Source organism: Pleurodeles waltl, chromosome 6 (assembly GCF_031143425.1).
Source record: "Pleurodeles waltl isolate 20211129_DDA chromosome 6, aPleWal1.hap1.20221129, whole genome shotgun sequence".
NCBI classification, from domain to species: domain Eukaryota; kingdom Metazoa; phylum Chordata; class Amphibia; order Caudata; family Salamandridae; genus Pleurodeles; species Pleurodeles waltl.
Window position 1 is genome coordinate 1,181,940,620 of NC_090445.1, and position 25,655 is coordinate 1,181,966,274.

The window sequence follows — 25,655 nt, forward strand, 5'->3', positions numbered from 1 at the left end:
CTGAGCAGGTAATAGCAGTTTCTGGGTCAGGAATGTTAGCCAGTTGGCCTTCCTGTGGCTCCATGGAATGCTGATGTCATCCATTGAAACACAGAGCCGCCTTCAGACATCATGCGTAAGTGAGCAGCACTGTCTCTGCTGCAGGACATCATTTGAGGAGGGTGTAGATTGTGGAGCTCCTACTTGTACTCCTGGCCCTCACAGTACTGCAGGTCACCACAAGGCCAGCTGCAGATAAAGGCACCCAGCAGACATGGGCGTGTCCCACGCATGTGCAGAAAAGCTGCCCAAGGAAGTCCCTACCGCAGCCATTACAAGCAGCTCATCCTTTCCAGTGTAGGCCCTTTTTTTAATCTGTTGCCTGGGATGTTTCAGCACCAGGGTAGTCCTATTTAAGGGTACTGCCTGTCTGTGGCTGTTAGGGTTGAAATTAGGGCTTGTGACCTGGAATTATGCTCCCTGCACATCAAGGAAAACAAAAGGTGATGGATGGAATGCTTAAATTAATGCTTAAATTAATGTCAGACACTGAGAATTACTCTGCCCATGGTCCAGCGCTTTTTTTGTCCACTGGGCCATTCTAGACATAGACCAGCCATATGCAAATTAGCTTTGGTCCTGCTCCAGAAGAACTGTCCAGCCTGAACTGCTATTCAATACACACACTTAACCTTCTTGTCTAGATGAGCACCAACACCTTGTTATTAAAGTGGTTTAACTGAGGCTGGCAAGTAAAAACCACATCCTTCCACCACTTCCTTTTTTAGCATTAACTCCAGTGACCATACGTTTGTTTGAAAGCTGACCAACACCTCCTAGCATCCTCTTGTACGCCACAGTTTCATTTGGGATCAGACCAGAGTCCAGATGCCTTACTCCCCTTGCTCAAATATTATGTTATATTAATTAAGCTTTTAAAGCTAGCAGTTACTCAGAAAAGGGCATCCTGGCGCAAGAGGGATTCTGACAGACATAAAAAAAGTGGATAGAGGTGAAGCCTAAATAGTAGTTTTAAACAGGTGGGTTTTGAGGCTCATCCTGAAGGTCATGAAGCTTATTTGCTATCTCAGTTGACCAGGAAGTGTTTTTCATTTCTAGGGGCATTAAGGTATAGGGCTCATCCTCTGTGCTGAGCATGTTGAATACACGGAACAACCAAAAGATTGGTGGAGGCTTAGCACAGACAGTGATGGGGTACGTCTGCAGATGAATTTAGAGAAATTCTTAGGGCCTAAATCCTTTACTGATTTAAAAGTTAGGCATAGGTTTTTAAAGTTGGCTCTCTTCTTAATTGAAAGTCAGTGCAAACTTTCAAGATATAGAGAAATGTGGACAGAGGTGGGCAGTTTGGGAATTGTTGTAGCAGCAGCATTTTGAATGCTCTACAATTGGGAGGAGATCGAAATCCCCTACTATTGTAATTGTATAGTGTTTTATATAGCGCTCACTGCACCTGACGAGGCGTTGAAGTGCTTTACATCAAGTAATATGCTACTTCAGAACCCACAATTAGAGTTAAATAGTTAGTGAATTAGTATAAAATGCTTTGCTTTAGGTCGAGCGTAGGCGTTCGATCTGGTGTATACTTAAGAATACTCATACTGTGGGTTAAAGCAATTTCATTTGTTGGTTGCAGTGTCCTTTAAAAATTCTTGTTCGCTAGTGGTGAGTTCTGCCTTTTTCTCTCTCCTTGTGCTATTTCAGAGCAGTGACCTACTACTGTATTGTTCTACTTCGGTTTCTTTATCTGTTGCTGTGATGGGCTATTTTTTTACATTTCTTTTGTGGTCCCCTTTGAATGTGCGTATTTTAGGCTGGTAGCTGCCTGCGTTTTATTGTAGCATTCCGTTCCTCCCACCTCCTCCCATGTCGTTGACATTTGTTTTGGCTTTATTCCAGTGCTGCCTTCTTACCCGGCTCCTAAAATAAGCTTATTTTACTAAACAAACACCATACCCCCTCACATCCCATCGCAGAGAGTCTCTCAGAACTGTCAGGCAGATATATCGTCAATGTGCTTAAAAGAAATATTCTATAATGCCGCTGTTCGGAGAATTGAGGTCTTTGTCATAAAGCCTGAACGTGATTGACAAACTCTCCCCTGTGAAGCACTAAGCGCGTTGTTTGGTTCACTGTTAGGACGAATATGTTATTTGGAATTGGTATAGGTTTTTTTAAAAAGACTCGTGTACAGTAGATTTTGCATTTTCGTTGCACAGAATTATTTTAAAATCATATTTAATGTTAACAGTGCAAGTTAATATTTGAGTTCTTGACCTAAATTGGGGAAGGGGGTCTCCCCAATGAATTTCGTACCCGAATATCACTGAAATAGGCATATTTAGTTAAATGTATTTGACTATTGATGTTTAACTTTGCTGGCAACCAGGAGTTCCGTAAATATCTCTGAAAAAACATTAATTTACATTAAATCTCATTGATTTTATGATAATTTACTCCAAATAGACCCCAAAAGACATTCAGACTTTATTGTGTAAATAGGAGTCAAAACTCAAATAGACAGATATTAAGAAGAATTGAAAATAGTTTCTGAGGTGATAATATATTTTAGGTAAGGACCTTTCACAACTGTTGTACCCATGAAATGAAGTTACAAAACCCTAGCTGCTGCATGTTTGCCTGCTTTATTGTTTTTTAAACGTCTTGCTTGTTTCTCATACTCTGATTTATGAAAACAGCATATTTTGAGCAAAGTTGAACGGCCTCGTTTTCGGACAAATAAATGCTAATGATATTGCTATTTGTAGTAGCAGTCCTATCCAGTTATCTCGGTTGTGTTCAATGCATAATGTGTAACTGCCTGTAGTCCATTTGATATTTATAGTGAAGTAATCTAATTATATGTATAGTGGACTAGCAGACTAAAATTCTCAGCTCCACCCATTTCAGCTCCACCCACTCACCTTCTCAAAAACGGAACATGCACATTCAGGCTAAAATGCGTTGTCATTGTACTACACTTTTCATCTTTACACCATCGGTGCCCGAAATCTGTGTAGTTTTGTACTCGATTTCAAGGCTGCATACTTCCTGGGGATGCTTTTTTTCCATTGTGTCAGTTGATTTCTTTTTGAATAACAACCCGAAGGCAGCGGGGCAGCTGCACACAGCATTATGCTGCAAAACTTTGCTTATGAAATACCAATATTTTTTTTGCGAGTTGTGTCCCTGAAACAGGCTCGTCCTCCACCTTCTGAGTGTAGCATCGTATGGACCTGTAACTGTAAATATAGGGTGTGGGCAACATTTCATAAAGGGCAGAATGGGTTAACCTGTTGTTAGAGCTTATGTAATTTACCAGTTGTTAGAAATGGGGTTTCTGGTTGGCTAGGGTATGCACCTCAGCCAGGCCGAACCTACCCACTCTAGTCAGGGCTTGGGACTTACACGTCCAAGATAACCCCTGCTCATCCCCTTGGTAGCTTGGCACGAGCAGTCAGGCTTAACCTGGAGGCAATGTGTAAAGCGTTTGCACAACACACAACACACGTGACGCAAAATATACACCACAAAGTAAACACAACACTGAACTATGTAAAAATAATCTGTATTGCACAAAACATAATTAGACCAACATTACACGTAAGTAATACCCTGCTACCTTAGCAGTTGTCAGAATGTTACACAAGTTACTAATACTCTGCAAGAATATGCAGTTGTCACATTAGAACACGTAAGTACTCAGGATTCTGCAACATAAGCAGTAGTCAGGAATTATAGTAAAAGGTATATGCACTTGTCATGAACAATTTCTAAATACCCATTAAAGGAACATTAGAGAATATACCACAAGTCATATAAATACATATCAGCTAGACATGCCTAGAAAAGGAGCATTAGCACATATATGTATCACCAGTACACAGGTAGAAAATAGCAAACCTCTGCAAGTCTATATTAGGCTCCTAGAGCCTAAATTTCCTAAAGAGTAACTGTTGGCTGGGGGAGGAAGGCACTTCCAGTGCCTGGAGATGATCACGGGGGCCCCCGGCGCTCCTGTGTGCCAAACGGGGGGGGCCTCCCTCGTGGTGGGGGCTTGCCTCGGCCTCCTCGCACCCTGTCCGTGGGGTGGGGGCCGGGCGTGGCCCAACAAGTTATGGCCAAAACCGGCAAGGGACCTCCGACGAGGTCTCCCTTCCCGAGGCCGGCGTGAAGGGAAATCTGCCCAAATACAGGAGCGTTCGGCTCCTAGGGCAGAGACCGGAGAAGGGGCGCTCCTCGCGCCTTCTCCATGTCCTGCAAGTGGCCCGGTGAGCCTGGACCCCTCTGGGAGGCCTGAAGAAGCACTCGCGTGCACCTGAATCGGTGCACGAGTGTTCAGGAGCTGTCCCTGGTGCCCCTGGGGCGCTCCTAGGAGCGGACCGTGCCCCGGGGGCGCTGCTAGGAGCGCGCCGGCTCCACTGAGGTTTCTTTGTGCCCCGGGGGCCCCCAGTTGAGCGCAGACCTCGCGCTAACAACAGCCCAGGAACCCGGGCTGCGGCGGTGACTCGGAGGGCAAAAACAAAGCGGTTCTGAAAGCGATAATGCCCATCTGAGGCCCAGGCTGCGGCGGTGATCTTTGGCAGTGATTCCCAAGGTTCCCAAAACAGCGCTCAGATCAAATCTGCAGCCTGGGCTGCGGCGGTGATTTTTCCTCAACAACAAAGGAGCCCCATTGGAAAGCGCTGTGGGCAAAGTGGCAGGAGGGTTGACAGGGGTGAGGGCCACAACACCCTGCCCCTGGGAGCAATCCACAACAAGAAGAAGCACAGGGCTGGTGGGCCCAGCTACAGGCCAGCACAAGGGGTGCAGGTGGTGGCAGTTCCTCCTAGTGACCAGGCAGGTCACAGGTCAGCACAACAGCAGCAGTCCAAGGTGGTTTCCTGGTGAGTCCATTCATCAGCGTTCTGTGTCCAGTTTCAAGTTCCCAGAATGTTCAAATTGTGGGGAAAATTCCCCTGTACTTATAGTCAGTTCTTACAGTGTTTTTCAATGGTAGGGAGAGGAGGTTCCAGCCAGTTACAACTGGTTCTGGGAGTGCCCCCTCTCTCCTTTCAGTACAGGCACCAAACATCAGTGGGGGGTTAACGACCCTATTGTGTGAGGCCAGTGCACAGTCTTTACAAATGCAGGTGTGCCCCGCCTCTCCTCTCAGCCCAGGAAGGCTTTACAATATGTGGATGCACCTCTGTGTCACCTCCACCCTCCCTGTGTTCAGGCTGTCTGAGAAGTATGCACAAAGCCCCAACTGTCAGTCTGCCCAGACGTTGATTGGAGACAAGCTGAAAAACACCAAAGTCATAAGCACAGATAAATGCGCAGTTTCTAGAAGTGGCATTTCTGTGATAGTAATAAAAAATACACCTACACTAGTAAGCAGCATTTCTTATCACTGTCACAACCATACCAAACATGCCTACGCTACCCCTCATAAATCAGACAATACCCCTTACACCTAAGGCAGGGCATTTCCAATGCTATCCTATGAGAGGGCAGCACTCACAGCAGTGAGACACCAAGTTAGGCTGTTTGTCACTACCAGGACAGGCCACGCAACATGGCACATGTCCTGCCTTCTACATACATGGCACCCTGCCCAAAGGGCTAGCTAGGGCGTACCTTAGGGGTGACTTACATGTAGTAAAAGGGGAGTTCTGGGCCTGGCAAGTAAATTTAGATGCCAGGTCCCTGTGGCAGAAAACTGCGCACACAGGCTCTGCGCTAGCAGGCTTAGATAGGTTTGACAGGCTACTTCAGTGGGTGGCGCAAGCAGCGCTGCAGGCCCACTAGTAGCATTTAATTTACAGGCCCTGGGTATCGGGATACCACTTTACAAGGGACTTATAGGTAAATTAAATATGCCAATCAGGCCTAATCCAATCATACCAAATTTGTAAGCGAGAGCACATGCACTTTAGCACTGGTTAGCAGTAAAAAAGTGCTCAGAGTCAAAACGTCAGCCAACAAAGGTCATAAAAATAAAGAGGCAAAAGCAAAAAGTCTGGGGAATGACCCTGTAAAAGGGCCAGGTCCAACATGACCCCCTACCAGCCCAAAGCCAGGGGAGATCAATCAATACCTTGATGGACTTCCCTGATTAGGGTGATAGAACCAGGACCCTGGCCCGCACCTGCAGGTACATGATCCAGTTCTACGCCAATCTGAACCCAGTTGAATTCCTCTGTCTATGCTCCCAAGACAATCTAAGCTAACCCAGGGAGGCGTCCTAGTTGTCTGTGGCCAGAGCCAGGTCCCAGGCAAGCCCGGGGCCACTGGCCTCTGAAACCTCTCAGAGTGGGGGGCGGGAGCCCCAGGTGCATAGCATCCTGTTTCCACTCTCCTTCCCACCAGTTCAGGAGTTACCCCCTGCCACTGGCCTTCTAGCCTAGGAACTGGTCCCATAGCTTGAATAGGGCCCAGGGGAGAATCTCTCCTCCTGCCCCTCCTTCTAGGGTTCCGCCTCCTCCGAGAAGGAGTTGTACCCCCAGAATCCAGAACTGCCAGGGCGCTTGTTACAGTCGTTCCTGGTCAGCTCACCCACCAGTTCAGAGGATCCCCCCTGTAACTGGTCTCTCAACCCAGGGTCCTTCCCCTCTGGCTGAGCTGGGGTCAGGAAAGAGCCTTTCCTCCTCCTGCCCCTCCTTCTAGAGTTCCGCACCCTCCCATCAGGAGTGATACCCCCAGAAGTAATGGTAGAGAGACTGAGGACAGCCTTCTCCACCTCCAGGTCAAGGGAGCTACCCTGGACCTGGTTTTCCAACCTAGGGACGGTACCCTTGGGCTGGTTCTCCAACCTAGGGACGGTACCCTTTTGCTGGACAGGAGTCAGGGGAGTGCCCTCCCTCAAACTCTCCCTTACAGGAACTGAATCCCTAGGGCATGCATCTTCCAACCTAGGGACGTTACCCTTTTGCTGGACAGGAGTCAGGGAAGTGTCTTCCCGTGAATCCCCTCTTGAAGGAACTGAATCCCTAGAGAATGCATCAGTAGAGATGCTGGTTACAGCAGTCTCTATTTTCAGATCTAGGGGGTTGCCCAGGATCTGGTCTTCCAACCTAGGGACGATACCCTTTTGCTGGACAGGAGTCAGAGGAGTGACGTCCCTCAAACCCTCAAAAGGAAGCACCGACACCCCCCTCTGCGGGGTGGTGCTGCTGATCTCCAGAGTTGGAGCAACCCTGTTCCCAGGTGTCGCCCCTTCTCCTTCAGACTTTAGAACATCCTTTTTACAGGATTGGTCTTTGGTAACGACTACCCTCCCGCATTGGGGTGCCTCCTGGGTACCTTCCTAGACCTGCAGAGGAGGACAGGTCCCTGTGGATCCTGCACCCTCCCTTCTCAGAACGTTGTCGGGGTTGGTTAAATTCTCGCCTCGGTGTACCGATAAGGAGCCCTCTAAGGCATACGTAAGAGGATAGGTCCTTAACAATCCTACTTCCTCCCGCTGAAAACTTTACCTGGAACAGTTAATTTCCTGCCTTGGGGCCCCTTCCGGGTGCCTTCCAAGACATGCGTACCCCTGCACCTTCCCCGCTCAGAATTTGGCCTGAATTACCCAGAACCTCCCCCACCCCTTCCAGGGGTGAACCTAAGACAGCCCTTGGTGTCTGACCAGCTCCCCTGGCACTAAGCCAGAGGTCAGCCTCCTTTGCAAGCTCCCTGGGGTCAGAGAACTTAAAGTAAGACATGTGTTGGTTTGCTCTGAAAAACAGCAACGGAACATGTGTTCTCTTAGAATGAGACTAAACAGCCCTTCATAAGTGGTTGCTCTGCTACCCTCCACCCATCCTGTTAGTGCTTTGCTACAAGTCCCCATAAAATCCTCCCAAGACTGGTGAGACAGCTTCATGCTGCCTCCGTACCTCAACCTGTAATCTTCAGGGGTGAGACCATACTCTTCTATCAGGGCCTTTCTGATGTGGGGATACCCCTGCCTGTAACTCCCTTCTGAGGCCAGTAGGACATCCCTTTCCACCTCAGGAATATAGCTCTCTTGGACAGTTACCCAATCTGTCTCAGGAATCCTGCGCTCAACTAGAGCTTCTTCATACCCCTTAAGCCACTGACGTATGTCATCTCCCTCCTTGAACCCAGGTACCAAATCTGTGGGTAGGTAAGGATTGTGCCTAACACTAAAAATGCTGCCCCCAGTGGACTCCACCTGCATTACTGGTGAGTCCAGATTTGTAAGACTGCTCTCTAGAGCAAGCCTTTCTCTGGTAAAGGCCCTTTCAGCCTCTGCCATCCTCTCCTGGGCTAAGGTTTTTTCAACCTCAGCCTGTCTCTCTTCTACAGCCAGCCTAGCTAGCTGCAGCTTCAGGTCCCTCTCTTCCCGCCTATCTCTGAGCTCCTCAGGTGACAGGGAATGGGAGGTGGCGCTGCTGCTACGCAAGTACCCAGTAAGGTAATCCCCCTCTATGGGGTCTTCTCCATCTACTGGCGTCCCTGGCCAGTCATTTTCTCCCTCAGAACCCTCCCTCTCTTGGGCCTCTTTTTCTGCTATGAAGTCTGCCTCCTCAGAATTAAACAGGGCTCTCCTGAGAGTCCCTTCATGGACTTCAGCCTCTATAAAAGGTATACCTCTCTCCCTGCAGAATCCCCTTAACTCTTGTAGAGTGTAATACAACATTTCCATGTCAAAGGTGGACTCCATTTTGTTAAGAGCACAACACTAGCATAAACACAAGAGTCAAAAGTGCGAGTATACAACACAGGAGTAAAATTTAAATGACTAGTTTGAGAGAACAGGAGAATAATTTAAGAAAAGATAATTAAAACATGTAATGGTCTAAGTGCAATTTGCGGTGCAAAAATGAGCCACAAGGTACTGTGCAAGCGCAAGTCCTATCCTCACCGCTGACAACCAATGTTAGAAATGGGGTTTCTGGTTGGCTAGGGTATGCACCTCAGCCAGGCAGAACCTACCCACTCTAGTCAGGGCTTGGGAGTTACACGTCCAAGATAACCCCTGCTCACCCCCTTGGTAGCTTGGCACAAGCAGTTAGGCTTAACCTGGAGGCAATGTGTAAAGCGTTTGCACAACACACAACACACGTGACGCAAAATATACACCACAAAGTAAACACAACACTGAGCTATGTAAAAATAATCTGTATTGCTCAAAACATAATTAGACCAACATTACACGTAAATACCCTGCTACCTTAGCAGTTGTCAGAATGTTACACAAGTTACTAATACTCTGCAAGAATATGCAGTTGTCACATTAGAACACGTAAGTACTCAGGATTCTGCAACATAAGCAGTAGTCAGGAATTATAGTAAAAGGTATATGCACTTGCCATGAACAATTTCTAAATACCCATAAAAGGAACATTAGAGAATATACCACAAGTCATATAAATACATATCAGCTAGACATGCCTAGAAAAGGAACATTAGAACATATATGTATCACCAGTACACAGGTAGGAAATAGCAAACCTCTGCAAGTCCATATTAGGCTCCTAAATTTCCTAAAGAGTACCTGTTGGCTGGGGGAGGAAGGCACTTCCAGTGGCTGGAGATGATCACGGGGGCCCCCGGCGCTCCTGTGTGCCAAACGGGGGTGCCCTCCCTCGTGGTGGGGGCCTGCCTCGGCCTCCTCGCACCCTGTCCGTGGGGTGGGGGCCGGGCGTGGCCCAGCAACAAGTTATGGCCAAAACCGGGAAGGGACCTCCGACGAGGTCTCCCTTCCCGAGGCCGGCATGAAGGGAAATCTGCTCAAATACAGGAGCGTTCGGCTCCTAGGGCAGAGACCAGAGAAGGGGCGCTCCTCGCGCTTTCTCCGTGTCCTGCAAGTGGCCCGGTGAGCCTGGACCCCTCCGGGGGGCCTGAAGAAGCACTTGTGTGCACCTGAATCAGTGCGCGAGTGTTCGGGAGCTGTTCCCGGCTGCCGGGACCCTCCCAGGAAGAGAGGAGGCGGCCGGGTGCGCTCCTAGGAGCGGACCGTGCCCCGGGGGCGCCGCTAGGGGCACGCTGGCTCCAATGAGGTTTCTTTGTGCCCCGGGGGCACCCAGTTGAGCGCGGACCTCGCGCTAACAACAGCCCAGGAACCCGGGCTGCGGCAGTGACTCGGAGGGCAAAAACACAGCGTTTCTGAAAGCGATAATGCCCATCTGAGGCACGGGCTGCGGGCGGTGATCTTTGGCATTGATTCCCAATGTTCCCAATACAGCGCTCAGGTCAAATCTGCAGCCTGGGCTGCGGCAGTGATTTTTCCTCAACAACAAAGGAGCCCCTTTGGAAAGTGTGTGGGCAAAGTGGCAGGAGGGTTGGCAGGGGTGAGGGCCACAACACCCTGCCCCTGGGAGCAATCCACAAGAAGAAGAAGCACAGGGCTGGTGGGCCCAGCTACAGGCCAGCACAAGGGTGCAGGTGGTGGCAGTTCCTCCTAGTGACCAGGCAGGTCACAGGTCAGCACAACAGCAGCAGTCCAAGGTGGTTTCCTGGTGAGTCCATTCATCAGCGTTCTGTGTCCAGTTTCAAGTTCCCAGAATGGTCAAATTGTGGGGAAAATTCCCCTGTACTTAGTCAGTTCTTACAGTGTTTTTCAATGGTAGGGAGAGGAGGTTCCAGCCAGTTACAACTGGTTCTGGGAGTGCCCCCTCTCTCCTTTCAGTACAGGCTCCAAACATCAGTGGGGGGTTAACGACCCTATTGTGTGAGGCCAGGGCACAGTCTTTACAAATGCAGGTTTGCCCCGCCTCTCCCTTTTCTCAGCCCAGGAAGGCTTTACAAAATGTAGATGCATCTCTGTGTCACCTCCACCCTCCCTGTGTTCAGGCTGTCTGAGAAGTATGCACAAAGCCCCAACTGTCAGTCTGCCCGGATGTTGATTGGAGACAAGCTGAAAAACACCAAAGTCATAAGCACAGATAAATGCGCACTTTCTAGAAGTGGCATTTCTGTGATAGTAATAAAGGCAGGGCATTTCCAATGCAATCCTATGAGAGGGCAGCACTCACAGCAGTGAGACACCAAGTTAGGCTGTTTGTCACTACCAGAACAGGCCACGCAACATGGCACATGTCCTGCCTTCTACATACATGGCACCCTGCCCAAAGGGCTAGCTAGGGCGTACCTTAGGGGTGACTTACGTGTAGTAAAAGGGGAGTTCTGGGCCTGGCAAGTAAATTTAGATGCCAGGTCCCTGTGGCAGAAAACTGCGCACACAGGCTCTGCGCTAGCGGGCCTTAGATAGGTTTGACAGGCTACTTCAGTGGGTGGCGCAAGCAGCGCTGCAGGCCCACTAGTAGCATTTAATTTACAGTCCCTGGGTATAGGGATACCACTTTAAAAGGGACTTATAGGTAAATTAAATATGCCAATCAGGTATAATCCAATCATACCAAATTTGTAAGAGAGAGCACATGCACTTTAGCACTGGTTAGCAGTGAAAAAGTGCTCAAAGTCAAAACGTCAGCCAACAAAGGTCAGAAAAATAAGGAGGCAAAAGCAAAAAGTCTGGGGAATGACCCTGTAAAAGGGCCAGGTCCAACACCAGTTTTGTAAATTGTTTGTTTCCTGCCTATTAATTTAACATTTGACTGTGCCATTATGTATACAACAAATAGCAGTGGAAAGATCAATTAGGCTAGAAGTTGGCGATATGAATGCTTGTCTTTTGTTAGAAGTGGTATGTTTGCAGTGATCTAATTTGATGTATTTAATGGGAAGCAGGTTACACGTGGTTAAAATAGTTAGAGTATGCTATTAGCTCATTTTACAGTAAGCCTTTTTTGTCTGGGCAAATTAGAAGTCAGCACAACAGAATGGCATGCGATTTTGGAAACATTTTCCCTTTGTGGTGACTGTTCAAATGTGGGTCGATTGCTTGCGCTCCAATGTCATTACCGTCTCGTGGCTGCTCGGTGACCTATGAAGGCAGTTGCTCAGTGCACTTTAATTCGACTGCCGTCAGATAATGAAATTGACAGTCCGTTTGGACAACGTGGGCAGAAATGGCAGTAACTGAATGAGCTTCAACACTCTCTCCATGCGCTTTGTGGAGGCCTACCACAGCCTACTTTCTTTTAGTCTCACTGACTGCGTGTGCATTTGCTATAACATTTATTTTCATATAATGCTGCATAACCTACATGTAAATGTACTACACTGATACTTGGTGGCAAAGCACGCTTTAGGAGACTGTGTAAATAATACAGAGGAACATTAGAGTGACTTGGTATTACAATCTGATAAGAGTGGTCAAACGGAGGATCTTGAGTTGGTATTTTTGTTATTCAGAGGGTTTATTCGTGGGTTTGTTACAAATACAGACCACGAGGTCCAGGTCTTGTGTACTTGCTGTGCTGTTAAGCTAGACTTTAACAAGCTATATAAATACTTTCAATGCCAAGAAACGAGAGTTTATCTTACAGACGTGGAATACACTGTTAGACATTGTAAACAAAAGGGATGTGGAAGCTTTTTGGATAATGATGGCTCGTGTTAAATGTCATAAAGGCAATGCATTGGCTCTTGTGGTGGTGCCTCCAAGCTTGATAGGATAAATTGATGAACATATTGACAACAGTGACTGAGAGCGCCCGCACGCAACTAGAGAGGACTTTTTTTTTTTTTTTGCTTGAACTACATGTAAGTGGTGAAACACCTGTCCCAACCTGGTTTTAGGTTCAAGTATCTTTAAGTTTTGTCCCAGTAGTCGTACAAGATGGTAACCTAACCTGAGGAATGACAATTGCTGTGCCCCCAGAAGGAAGAGATTATTGTCCCTTAACAAAAAAAATAATATGAGTAGTATGAAGCTAAATCAAACAGACCAATCATGCTTCTGGAAATTTTAAGTAAATTGTTTAGTAAATGATTAGTAATCGACTAGAGTTGAAGATTGGGCTATTTGCAGTAATATTCCCATGAATCAAGCAGGTCTTACAAGTGGGTTTTCTATATCGGATCGTTACTTAGGTATAAAACACTGACACCAAAATATATTAAGATCAGAGAGGTGTGATTTTAGGCCACCTTTTCAGATCTTGCAGAATATTTTGTTTCCGTTTTTTATGTGGATGACCCACAACCACTTATCAATATTCTGGAGAACTACAAAACCATTTAGAGTATAGTTTGGGGCACTGCAGCTAAAATCAACCCCCAAAGACCAATGTGATGTAGAAGTGTTTTCAAAACGGTTGGACAATGTTATAAAAGAAACAAGATTGTGTAAGAGGGTTCCCCAAAATTGAAGTGGAATTATCTACTTTTATTTCAAATCAGTGCTTAATTTGTGCTTGTTGTTTCCGGTGCTGAGCACCGGCACTTATTTTTGAAGGCTGGAGTTGATGATCATATTCTTCAGTGCTTGGAATTTTGTGACACCCCCCCTAACCCCTTTTTATTATGACGAAATGTCAGCAGATTAAATAAACTAATCCTAATATATAAAATGGATTCCCTCAATTGTAGTTGTCGAGAGGGCTCAGAATCCTATACCTTGCTAGCATATGTTTCCAAAATGTTGAATTTGTGCGGTTACGTGTGAAAGTATGCTCCAGGGCCCCGTTATTTTTATTGCTTCATGTCAGGACTTAATGATGCAGATTAAGCTTTTAAATAATTAACAGATTCGGTCACTGATTTGGGATACTAAAGCATTACTCTCCTCTTTGTTCTCTTCTAGTGTGTGCACGTTTCCTTTATAAGAGGCTTGTTTTATTAGACTTGTACTTACGCAGTTTTAAGAGCTTTGGTGGGCAAGTTTAGGAAGGATATGGGGCCCCTTAAATCTAGAATTGTAAATTGGAATGGACAAGATTATTTATCTGCTTTTATGTAAATGAGTATTACTGAAGACATGAGGCATTTTTTCCTTTTGTGCCCTCTGTTGAGAGATTAGAATGTGATGATTTAAGATGGTTATATGTTGAAGATGCTGATTATCAACAGATAGGAGGCTTTCTTACGTTTATGGGCAGGAGAGTAAGTGGAAGTAGTGAAAGTCGCAGGCAACCTCGTCCAAGACGCTACCTATGTGTAAACTCTTAACATGTTTTTCTTAAAGATGATTTGGCTTGTTTTATTGCTAACATGTTATTTTATCGTTTTTAATATAGTGTGATTTCCTCTTGTAGAACAAGACGTTTTGTAGTTGTTTTTTGAGAATTATGTTTTAATGGAGAAATCAGCATAAGCTATGTACTACTTTATATAATGCCAAACAGCTAGTCTGGATACCCCTTTGAAGCACTTTGTTCAGCTAGATACAGTTACACACAGTATACATATTGTTGTATCCCAGGAGGCAGTGGGTAGTTAGTTGCTAAGGTTGAAGGAGAAATATATTTATTTTGTTTTTGCTTTGTGGGTCATTTCCAATAGTGCATCGTCCCACTCCTTCCACAGTACCATGTTTCTGTGTTCTAGTGAATGTGTTAGAATAATTAATGAAAACCGATTTTCTCGAAGAGCAGATTAATTGGCTAGGCTCTCAAGCACTGACATAGGAAGCGTTGAGAGCCTGTGGCCCTCTGATACTGTAGGGCTATCTTGTTATGGTGCCACTTTTACTTTATCTGGCAGTTTGGCATGGTGTAACTTGATCTAAAGTTGCTGGTTGATTCTTTTCAGCTTGCGTGTTTTCACAGTTGCTCTAGAATACATGATCATTATAGCAGAAGATTAAGGATATAATTCTGTGCTTCACTGGTAGCCAATGAAGTGTTTTTTTAAGGCAGGTTTTGATGTTGCTTTTAACTTTTATGGCGCGTTGGATGACTTGTTCACATAAACGCTCAGTAAATAGTTTTGGGAAGGCTAGTGTTTTAGAAGTCCGGAATTCTTCCTAGTGACCCATGACCCTTCGACATGCTTCAAATGAAATTACTTTTACTGACTAGATTCTAGACAATAGTTTAGGCTGTGTGGTGGCTTGAAGCACAGTGCTGCTAGAATCTCCCATGTCAGCGCCTTGAGTTTAACCTAAGGTGTTTTTAGGTTGAGCGCGCAAGTGCTCTGACCTGTTGTAATCTATCTGTTTTAACCACACACAAACACACACACACCTATCACTATCACTCGTTCATGGGCCTGCCTTTCAAAAATCCTTTATCATTGACAAATGTTTTACATTTGTCCCTCCTTGGGGTGGTTTGGTTACCGCCTTGGACATTGACCCTCTTACATGGATAATTGCATGTTTGCTGATACGTTTGACTGCGAGTGAACTTCTTTTTCCTTTTGTGTCCCTCCTTCGCACTTATGCTCTTGGCGGCCATGGCGCTTTGTATCAGCTTACTTATGTCAACTGTTTTACTTTTCATTTTCAATGTGAGTGGCAAGAAAAGTCTAGTTAGGAATTTACAAAGTTAACAGCTCTAACTCGAGCAAACGCATGACCCATTGCATTGCAAATGCCGGTGTTACTTGTGGGTTAGTTGTGGTAAGTTTGTGCTCTCGAGTTATTATGCATTTAGTAGTATTTTGAGTAGGAATAGAATAATGTAAGTGATAGGAAAAAGGGAGTTGTGAGTTCTTAATGGGAGTAATGGACATATGCGCCTGTTGGGCAAATTAGATAAAAAGGAGGGGGAAGTTTGAAAAGGATGTTTGGGAATTTATAGTAGTCAGAAAGCTTTGGATTGAGTTAGAGAGAGGTTGGATGGGGTAAAAAAAAATGTATAAATTTGTGTTAGTACATTTCCATAGTTTAGGAACAATTGAAACAAACTTTATATGCAATGACTCAGGGAATAATTTAAAGATTTGTTTGCTATTTTAAGTGTAGCAAATCAAAAGTCAGTAACCAGATTTTTTGGGGGGAAGTTGAAAAAGTCCTAAGCAACATTAATCTCTAGGTTTCTCACCGACCTCACTGGGGAGAATGCAGCATCCAACCCCTGTGGCCACCAGCCTGGGGACCAAGTATTCCACAGGGGGCCCAAGAGTAAAACGTTTGATTTGTTGGAGTTGAACTCAAGAAAATGCATATATAGTTTGAATTTAGCTTAAAGAATGGTTGCAAATAGATACCACTGTCTGAGAATTGTCTGCATATAAGGTGTGAAAGCTGAAACACCTGACAAAGGCTTCCTGGAAAAGCATATACACATTAAAAAGAGTTGGCATTTAGCTGGAGCCTTGAGGCACATCATATTTGATGATGGTTGCGGTGTAGAGGAGGTCGAATGTGTTTGTTGTCTGTTAAAAATAGTTTGATCCAGGTTAATGCTAGCCCACTTACTCCATTACTTTCAAGTCTTTCCAGTAAAGTGGTGTGGTCTTCCATACTGAAAGTGGTCAATAGGTCGAGAAGGACCAGTGCATCAGCAATACCCTGGTCCATTAAACATCTCACGTCATCAGCAGCAGATACTAGGGCCGTCTCATTGTGGTAGTTAGAACAAAAAACAGATTTTGTTGGGTCCAGAAGATTATATAGTTCCAGAATATTAACCAACTGCTTTTTGATAACCCTTTCAATACTTTTGTCTGTGATGAGGAGAAGGGAAATGGATCTGTAATTGGCTGGAATCAAAAGATTAGCTGATGGATTTTTTAGTAGAGGTATTACCTATGCGTGTTTCCAGTAATGGAGGAACACCGCTTGAGAGGTGGATTTGTTACAAAGAGGGCTTGAGATAAGGGGCCACTAAGTCAGCAATCTGGCTTTGATTTTGAGGTGGGAGGGCAAGGGTCAAGAGGTGAATCAGACTTGAAGGAAAGCAGTGTCGTTGTACCTCTATTTATAACACTTCACTAAATCTTGAAAGTGTTGGAGAGGATGTGGCCTGTAAATTAATTTTATTATTCAAAGAGGAGGGAGACGTCAGCTTGATATAAAAGGAAACGTAGATAGTTTTGATCTTAATAAAGAAATAGGAATATAGCACATCGCAGAAAGATTGTGTATTGGGCAGGGGCTGCACCTGAAATCTAGGGCTAGATACTGGATTTACTGTTTGGAAAATTTCCTTCTTAGAATGGGCATCATACTCAATTTATTGGGAGTAGAAAACATGGGACTCAGCCCTGATAAGTTTGTGATAGTCTTCTTGCATTTTCTTACACATGACCGTGTCTTTGAGGAAGCAATTTGATAGCCATTTGCTCAAGGTACATGCAAGCTACTTTCCTTAGTTCTGGTGTTTCATTAAACCTGGGCACGGAAGGAGGATGATCTGTTGCATCTGAGTTTTCAGGTTGTTTTAGACCTGTAGTTAAAAGTATTCAAAGTGAAATTGAGGTAAGTTTCAAGTCGGGATAGATTAGGGTGTCCCCTGACAGAAATAAATCAGGAGTAATTTTAGATCAGTATCTTCTGGGTTTTGGAGGGAGGTATAGTGTGAGGAAAAGACTTGACCTTGAAGACAAGATAAAATGAGATGCCTAGTGATCAGGCCAAGTGAACAGTGTAGTGCTAGCTGCTGTAATATCATATATATTAGATAATGGGGTCTAGAAAGTGGCCTGCTTGAGAGGTCGCAATTTCTGAAAGCGATCTTAAGCCAAGGGATAGCATGTTGTTTCTCAGCTCCGGAAATGAAATATTCACTTTATCTACAAGATGATAGTTCAGGACTCTTAGAAGCGCATGATATGAGGTTTTAAGAATAAGTGGAGCTATCAGAGCAACTAAAATACAGCCAAAGTAGGAGGAGGATTATAAACAAGGGCACCAGAAAGCAAGAGTTCACAGGAGAAGCTGATTTTAATAGTCATGACATCTGTACATTGTAGAGTCAAACAGTTAGTATTCTCACATTTAATGTGATATTTAAAAATATTTGTGACACCACTGTCACATTTTATTGCTCTATCAAAAGGCAGATGGTGAGCCATTCTGACTGAGAATTACAATATCAGGATTGGATTTGGGTCTAAGTCAAGTCTCTGTAAGGAAAACTACATCAGGCTGTTCAAAATTTATAATACCTTAGATTTCAGTAGGGTGTCTGTGTAGAGATCTAACATTAAGCACGTGGCAAGATATTCAGTGTGGGTGCTTTGATAGTGAGTGATGTGTCGGGCCTTGGTAGTATAACTGTGGAGCAAGGAAGTAAACTTGCATAATTGACATAAAAAAAGCTTAGCAGCCTCATTGGGGTGGGTAGCAGGGCAAGGCTTACTGGGGGGCCTGATACTGAGGATGATGCCAGACAAGTAAGCAATTTTTTGGAGCATGCTTTAAAGTAAGGCCAGTAGGGGGTTCTGGCATGTGGCATCATCTGGGCACAGAGGCCTCTGCCTTTGGTGCACCCACACCGCAGAAAAGTTATATTGCATTTAAATATGTTGCCGTATTCAACAACATTTTGTGGATTTGCATCCAAAGCAGATTTTGCACCTAATTGTGATTCTGCACCCAATTGTGATTTTGAGCTCTTGCTATTTTGCACCCAAAAGTGTTTGACACCTAGTTGTGCCTTTGCTTCCACATCTTACACCTAGTGGAACTACATTGTAAATTTTCTTACTAACCACTACAGCACATCTTCTCACTACATCATCTACGCCCGGTTGAACACTTTTTCTACACATAATTATGCCTCCTCACATCTACCAAAGGTAACCTCTTATACCCACAAACCCAACAAAACCACTGAGTTGCATTGTAATGCGTCTCATGAATTCTGTCTATTTTTGCCTATTGATGCTCAATCTGTCTGCAGCAGAACATCCTTCACTACTGACAACTTCGACTCTCACAAGCCTTCATTACACTTTTTTGCCATTACAGAAAGGTTCTTGACTATAACGGCTCTGCTACACTTGTATTCATCTGTCCTGAACTTGCGAATTCCATATTCACTTTGAAGCAGCCACAAAGGTGGGGGAGTAGGGTGTTCTACTTAACAGGTCACTTAGAACTGTTGTCCATACCCAAGCAAACCACCCTTCCAAACTCCTTTGAGTACACAGTACACTTGTCATTGCACCCTTCACAGCAAACATCATTGCAATATTTTCATTATCTCTTTTAAGAACTTGATGTGGTCTTGACTTACTTGAACTCTCCACCACAGTGATCATCAATGGTAATCTCAAACTGAAACTCACTAATTAAAGGTAGCGCACCACTTTGACATTGTTTCTCTGATTACATACCAACTGTTCCTCACCTCTCACAATCACATTGACCAGGAAAAACCTATAGATCTCATACGTGTATCAAATACACTATTCCACCCTGCACCTAATATTACCATATCCCCACCTAATCATGACTTGCAGATGTCTACACTCCCACACTGCTCCTTCTAAACAACTCATTTCCCAAAAGGAAACAATCCACAGATTTTCTTACAGCTTTGTAGTACAAGATTCCTCTCTTCTCCACTCCTCATTACTGACTTGGGTCACCTTATTCTTCTGCGAACACCTGTTGTCAGTTGAACTGTATTGAAAAACATCTGCACCCAGCCATCTACCAGTCCCTTGAGGCTTTGTCATCTAGTCCCTCCTTTTTCCATTTTGCACGTTTTTCCACAGTAATATTATTTTCCCATTTCATTTCTGCAGCTTTCTTTATCGCATTCTTAACATCTGACACCAAGTCGGCCAGCACACCAAAGAGAGCCAGGCCTTACACAAGTTCCTGCTGCTTGTTTTCAGAACAGTAAACAGTACTGGTCCTAGCTTTCTCTGACATTCTCTCTTGATAACTACTCGAAAATTACTGTCTGACAACTTCACCCCTCAAACTACACCTGAGTCACCATGTGCGACCTCTAAGTACCGATCTGTCCACCTCCAAGGCCGGCTTGCATTAGATCTCCCTCCCACCTTACATTCTTGCCAAGCTCTCACCACAAAACTTCATAACTGCACTGAAAATGTATTGTGTGCACTTAAAGAAGATAGTAATGACTCCCATATCTTGTTCTAAATGTGTACATCTGATGACTGTATAATCCACTAGCTAGTTCATCATTATAGCCTTAGCTAAATGTACATCTTGGCTAATCTATACCACACAACTGCCACAATTAAATTCTACTTCTAAACCAGAGTTGAGTACTATAAAGCTAATATTTGATTTAAATATTACAGGCTGGAAGTCCAACCTCAGTCTCTGCTCCTCACAGTTTCTCCCGGACCTCAGTTACTCCATCTAATCAGGATATCTGCAGGTAATAACACCACCAAACCCTTCGCTGAGGTATTTACTGTGCAAAAGTGCAGTGCATGGGAAGTGTGAAGAAAATACTATGTAAATGTAAAAGAACTTGCATTATTGATGAAATGTGTTGTGTTTAAGTAATCAGGTTAGAGATGGACTTTAAGCATTTTTTTTGTGATTAAATGAAGTATGATTGTTGGAGTCATTGTAGTGTAGAATTCTTCATGTTGTCACACAAGATCCAGTTCTCACTATTCCATTGTATTTCATGTTCTCTTCTTTATTAACATTTCTGGTTTTCTTTTGCTTTCTATGCTTTGATTTCGTGATTCTGCATGCAGTTCCAGTGAAGTACTTTCTGATTGTTGCCACCACATCCCACTCCAGTCTGCAGTTGTCTTGAAAAGTTCTATTTACCAGAATTCTCTAACTCATGGAAACACAATAACAGTAGTATGTCATGATGTTTTGCAAGCTTCAAAGAATAATTCATCTTCCCAAGACTGTGTTTGTGTTTGCAAGCCTGACAAGGTTAATGGATCATTGCCATTCTCAAAATCACTGAATGATGTGGACAAGAAGGTCAAAAACACTTTGGGGAATTCCAGCGACTTTGAGCGGACATGCTCTGAAGGGAAATTGCTCTCTCCTTCAGAGCAGTGCCTCAAAATGAAGAAGTATAATCATAAGGAAAAGAAAACAAATCATTTCAAGCCTCATAGCAACTTAAAAAAGTCTCATGATTCATCCATCACAACAAATCCACCACGTGGTTCCAGAATGGAAGTGAACCACAGCACAGTACTTGTACCGCTAATAGAGGAAAGACCAGACGGCGAGTTTTGGAAAAGCAAAGTCTTTCTCCGCAATCTTTTTTCCTTTTCTCAGGGATCATGTCTTCATAAGCTCCATGATACCGAAAACTGCTCAACTCACCAGCGGGCTGATCATTCATCTAGTATAATTGTTGGAAGTACAGAGTTTTGTTCTGATGACATGGGAGATGATGAAGTGTTTGAGGACAACGTGCCCAACAAGTCAAAGGAGCCACGAGCACCCCTTTGTTCATTTGAGAATAGTGACCTTGATTGGCCTTCACCTATTTCAGAAAAATGTCCCCCAGTGTCGCCTATTTCAGCCTCAGGAGATCAATGCAGGTTGGCCCCTCAAAAACCAAACCTTTGAAATTCAATCAGTTTTAATTCTGCTCTTTATTGTAGTTGTGAATATATTGTTTTAATCTGTTGATAGAAGACATTATTTGGGTTCGTTAGCATGCCTTAGGGATTTTACTGCACAGGGATCTCCCTCCTACTCCCAAAAATAAGAACAAATTCTCAGACTCCCATTCCATTCCAGAGAAGTCGAAATGCTCTGCCCTGGTATAGTGTTTGCCTTCCCACGTTCAACTCACTTGAACTTTTTTTTAAAGTTAAGAGTAAAACATGAACAACTTTACCTGCTAGTCATCCCTTTTGGTAAATGTGATATGCCCTTCTTTGAAGTTCAATTTTAAAAAATGTGCATCTGTGCTTTACCTCAACTCCATCATCCTTACTTCTTCCTGCAAGCCAATTTTTTAAACTTAAATGCAGAATATTTTTTCTGTATTCAATTTAACTGAAAACAATTAGGCAAATCATGTTGCAGGAAGGCTTACCTTTATGCAATTTTTGGTGTGTTGCGTTATCACTTCCCTGAAACGAAACTCTGCTTTCTTTTCAAGTTGTATTACTTTATTGTATTTTACTTGAGGGCTACATTTAATAAATTAGTGCTTACGAATTCAATGTATGTCAACAAGCTAAGTGAAAGCAGAAATGTAGTGTAATGTTTATTTAGTGTCTATTTCAAGTAATTCATAAAGGCATTTTGGTCGAGCTTAGAGAAAAGCATCTTCTTAAATATTTTACTAAATTAACGATTTTGCAGAACGACTAAACCAATTTCGCTACCTACATTTCACACACATTACATGGTCTGTAATGTAATGTTAGGTGGATTTGTAGGGCATTGCTTGTCACCCGTAAGGGTATCCAGGTGCTGGATCTGTAGCTATTTTGAAGATCATCACCTACTTTTGTTCACCATGCGCTTTCTTCAACCTTATTGAGCTAATATACTTTTGCTGGGAAGTTATTCTAAGTTCTAAGTTTTTTAAATTTTATAAATGTTGCTACTGAGTGTTACGCCCCCCCCCCCCCCCTTCATTTACAGTGTACCTCACCAGCGTTTAAATTGTCTGCTGATACATCTGTAATGCTTTTAACCACGGTGTGGTTAGAATTAGGGGGAAGCAGTTGGAGTAGGGTTAGAGGAATGATGATGTAAATGTATAGACAATTCTAGTGACCAGATAAAAGCTCTAACCAGGCAATGTTGCTGAAGGAGTTTTAATTTATATATGAAGAAGAGAGAGAGTAGTATGTGACGTGTAGAGGTAGGCGACATAGTTGTTGGAGAGGTAGTTAAATAAACTCTTCCTGAGCATCCTTCCACTCTGCATTCTCTTAAAGTGGCCTGTCGCTCTTCCACTAAGAATTTTCTACTATAATTTGTTTCGCCTTCCGTTATGCACATTCCATTTAGGACTTCAGTGTTTGTGTCTTCCTCCCTCGTCCTAAAACTCCATTTGCAGTTGTTCACAAATACAAGTGACTGTGAGCCTCTCCTCATACAAATTGTGACTTAAACTTCAATTTGGTCTTCACTGAGTTTTACTACCATATTCACTTGCTTAGAAGTTATTGACATGGTAACCCTGATATCTCACTCCTGCCTAGTCACTTTTAATTCTACAGTCCAATAAATCCTCTGGATTGGTTTACCCGCAAGTTTCACTTTGCGCTACTGAGGCCGACATGCCACCCTTTTGACCAGACTTCCACCTTTTTGCAGTCCCTAATGGGTATAAAACTATTAGATGAGCATATCATCTAGAAAAAAAAAGCACTACCTGCTAACTCCCCTCAGTGCAACTTAAGAACACGTTGAAGAGCACACAAGTCAATGTTGATGCCCATCAATATTAAACCTAGGTTCTTCCTTTTGTCTTCACCTCTCTCTTATACAACACAATCTTTCTGCTGGGTCCATTTAAAAAAAAACACAATACTGGCTGTTGAAAAATCCCAGCCCAATCCAAAAACGGAAAACTGAAATCAAGGGCATCCCGTATAACAATGTCATCTGACTGCTATAAAAAATGTAAGCAGGTGGACCCTGAAGTGCTGCAAGGTGGCACCTTTCACACAACAAGTTCTTACCCCAGCACTGTTTAATTTATCTCACCAAACATAGGGAGTTTTCATTCTTTTCTTCCCTTCCATTGACTCCCGCACATCACATTCTTTTTCACCAAATCTGTTTGTACATACAAGCTCAACAGCTGTTATAATTTGAGAGAAGCCTTTCAAATGCCACAGAAACCTAAAGTTCGCCAGACCCACCTAATGCCAGCATTTGGCTAATAATGTGAAGTTTAGAATAAAACATCATTTATTTGGCCTTGGCTTTCTGTTTCCCTTTGTTCAGTGTGTAAATGTTTTTATTGGAGTAATAACAAAAGAATTACAGCTGTGTTCATTGCGTGACTCATTACTGTGAAAACTTGCCATTAGTCAATCTGGCCTTATTGACAGAATAAGCATTTAAGTTGCAAGCAGATTAAAGAACCTTAACTCTTTTCTTTCTCGCCCCCACCCCAACTGACCCAACCTGCCCCTCCCCGTTCTCCCCTAAGGAGAGAATCCCCAGCCACACCTCGATCAGCACACTTTGAATACATATGCACAGAAACACCACTTCATTATTGCTTTGTTACCATTGACCCTCTATTTTTTTCGATTTGCACTTTGGTTACCATACTCTAAGGTAGCCCAGTATCACTCTATTATCTAGCGCTGCCTGCGACCTCCACGCCTGATCGGTCTCACCACAGAAGCATAGGATTCCTCTTCACATGTCCTTACGTGCCGGCTGCCCCTGATTTAGAGGAATGATACAGATTTTGAGAATTAAAGTAGTTGGTTTTGTCTTTTTCTAAAACGTGTGTTTTAAACAACCATTAACATCACGGTAAGGAAAAAAAATTAAAAAATTGAGCAGCTATTTCCATATTAACTGAGCCAATATGACAAATCAGACAAAATGTGATGAGAGGAATGCTTGCACATAGTCCAACCACTGGCAGTTGCTTCGGGTAGCATTTCATCTCCTCATTTTTTGCCTACCTCAAAACAGACCCAGCCTTAATCACATCAGCCATGGTGCTTCTTCAACAGTCCAGATCCAGCTGCTAAGTCAGGTACCCTCCGAACCGGAAATCAAGAAGCATTCCTCCCATCATCTGTTGTGTGTTTATGTAACACCCTAACTAGCCAAGGGTATGATCAACCCTGTACTCCCTAAGCCACTGGAACCAAGACACGCCAAATTTGGACTTGGGTTGCTTGAGTTCTGGTTCAATGAGAACCTGGCTGGGGAGTTCAGACTGGACTGTCCCTGTTTGAACAGGATTGTGGCTAATTTGCATATGGCTGGGTCTCACATGAGGTGACATAGTGGTTAAAAAATAACTGTGGGCTAGAATGCTTTCCCGATCAAATGCCAGTGGTTAGATTATTTGCAAGCATTCCCACTATCATCTTTTGAGGAGGCAATATGATAACCCTAGTGAACAAGAAATACACTCTTTTTTCAGTTCAAAATATTATATTGGTTTTCAATAGAGAAGTAAAAATAGTACAGAAAAAACAAGGAGGAAGAAGATAATGTTAAATGAAACAATTAACATTTACATGATGCGTATATCAATATTACATTTGTGATTTGTTATCAACAAAGTCCATAGGAGGTAATTGACTGTAGGCTAAACCCAGAGAGTATGGTGTCAGTTTAGGGTGTTGATCTATGGGAAAGGTATGAATCTTCATAGAAGTAAACAGACATGTATGTAAGATGTACACATCTTTATGACTGTGTTGGGGATCATGTCTAAGGAGGGGAGGATGGGGGAGAGGGGAGTCGTGATACAACATGAAAGGTATGGGGAACTTAATTAATGATGTCAGTGATGGAACCTGTGATCAAAGAAGAAAATTTGTGGATTGCCTCCTTAGTAGGGTGCGCTGTAGATGAAGCGGTCAAGCGTATCCCAAATACATTGGGAGGTTGCCGGGCAACCCTTGTTATTACCTTAGGTTATGGGTGTGCTCCTTAGGTAAGTCACACAGGCCCACCAGATATGGTAAGATATATTGTTACTCAATTTCCAATCAATCATTGATAGCAATGGTGAGTAGAGGGTCAAGGAGGAAGAGGTCTGTGTCCGGGAGATCAAACAGGGATATGCCATATAAGATCCTAGTAGGATCATCGGGAATGATACCAAAATAGTCATTTTAACATTTGTGTCTAGTTGTAGAGACACATCGTGCCAGTAGGATTGCAGGTGAGGGCAAGAGAAGAACAAATGTTCTTCATTGTTAGGGGACGAGTCACATGCCTAGCATGTATTGGCGTCCTTCAGTTTTAATCGAACAGTTGTGCTAGGGTCCAGTACATGCAGTGTGCT

General features: G+C 43.7%; 1 protein-coding gene across 7 annotated transcripts in view; it reads left to right on the forward strand.

Moving 5' to 3' along the window:
* The window catches only part of MARCHF8 (membrane associated ring-CH-type finger 8), a 585,276-nt gene that overhangs the window by 478,423 nt on the left and 81,198 nt on the right, over nucleotides 1-25,655 (forward strand). For 4 of the 7 annotated variants that reach the window (XM_069240426.1, XM_069240425.1, XM_069240427.1 and 1 more), the window contains 2 exons: nucleotides 20,011-20,090; nucleotides 20,422-21,237. In XM_069240426.1, coding sequence (XP_069096527.1) covers nucleotides 20,011-20,090; nucleotides 20,422-21,237 — 896 coding nt within the window. The remainder of the gene's footprint in view (nucleotides 1-20,010; nucleotides 20,091-20,421; nucleotides 21,238-25,655) is intronic. The other 3 variants (XM_069240429.1, XM_069240430.1, XM_069240431.1) reach the window with 1 other exon arrangement.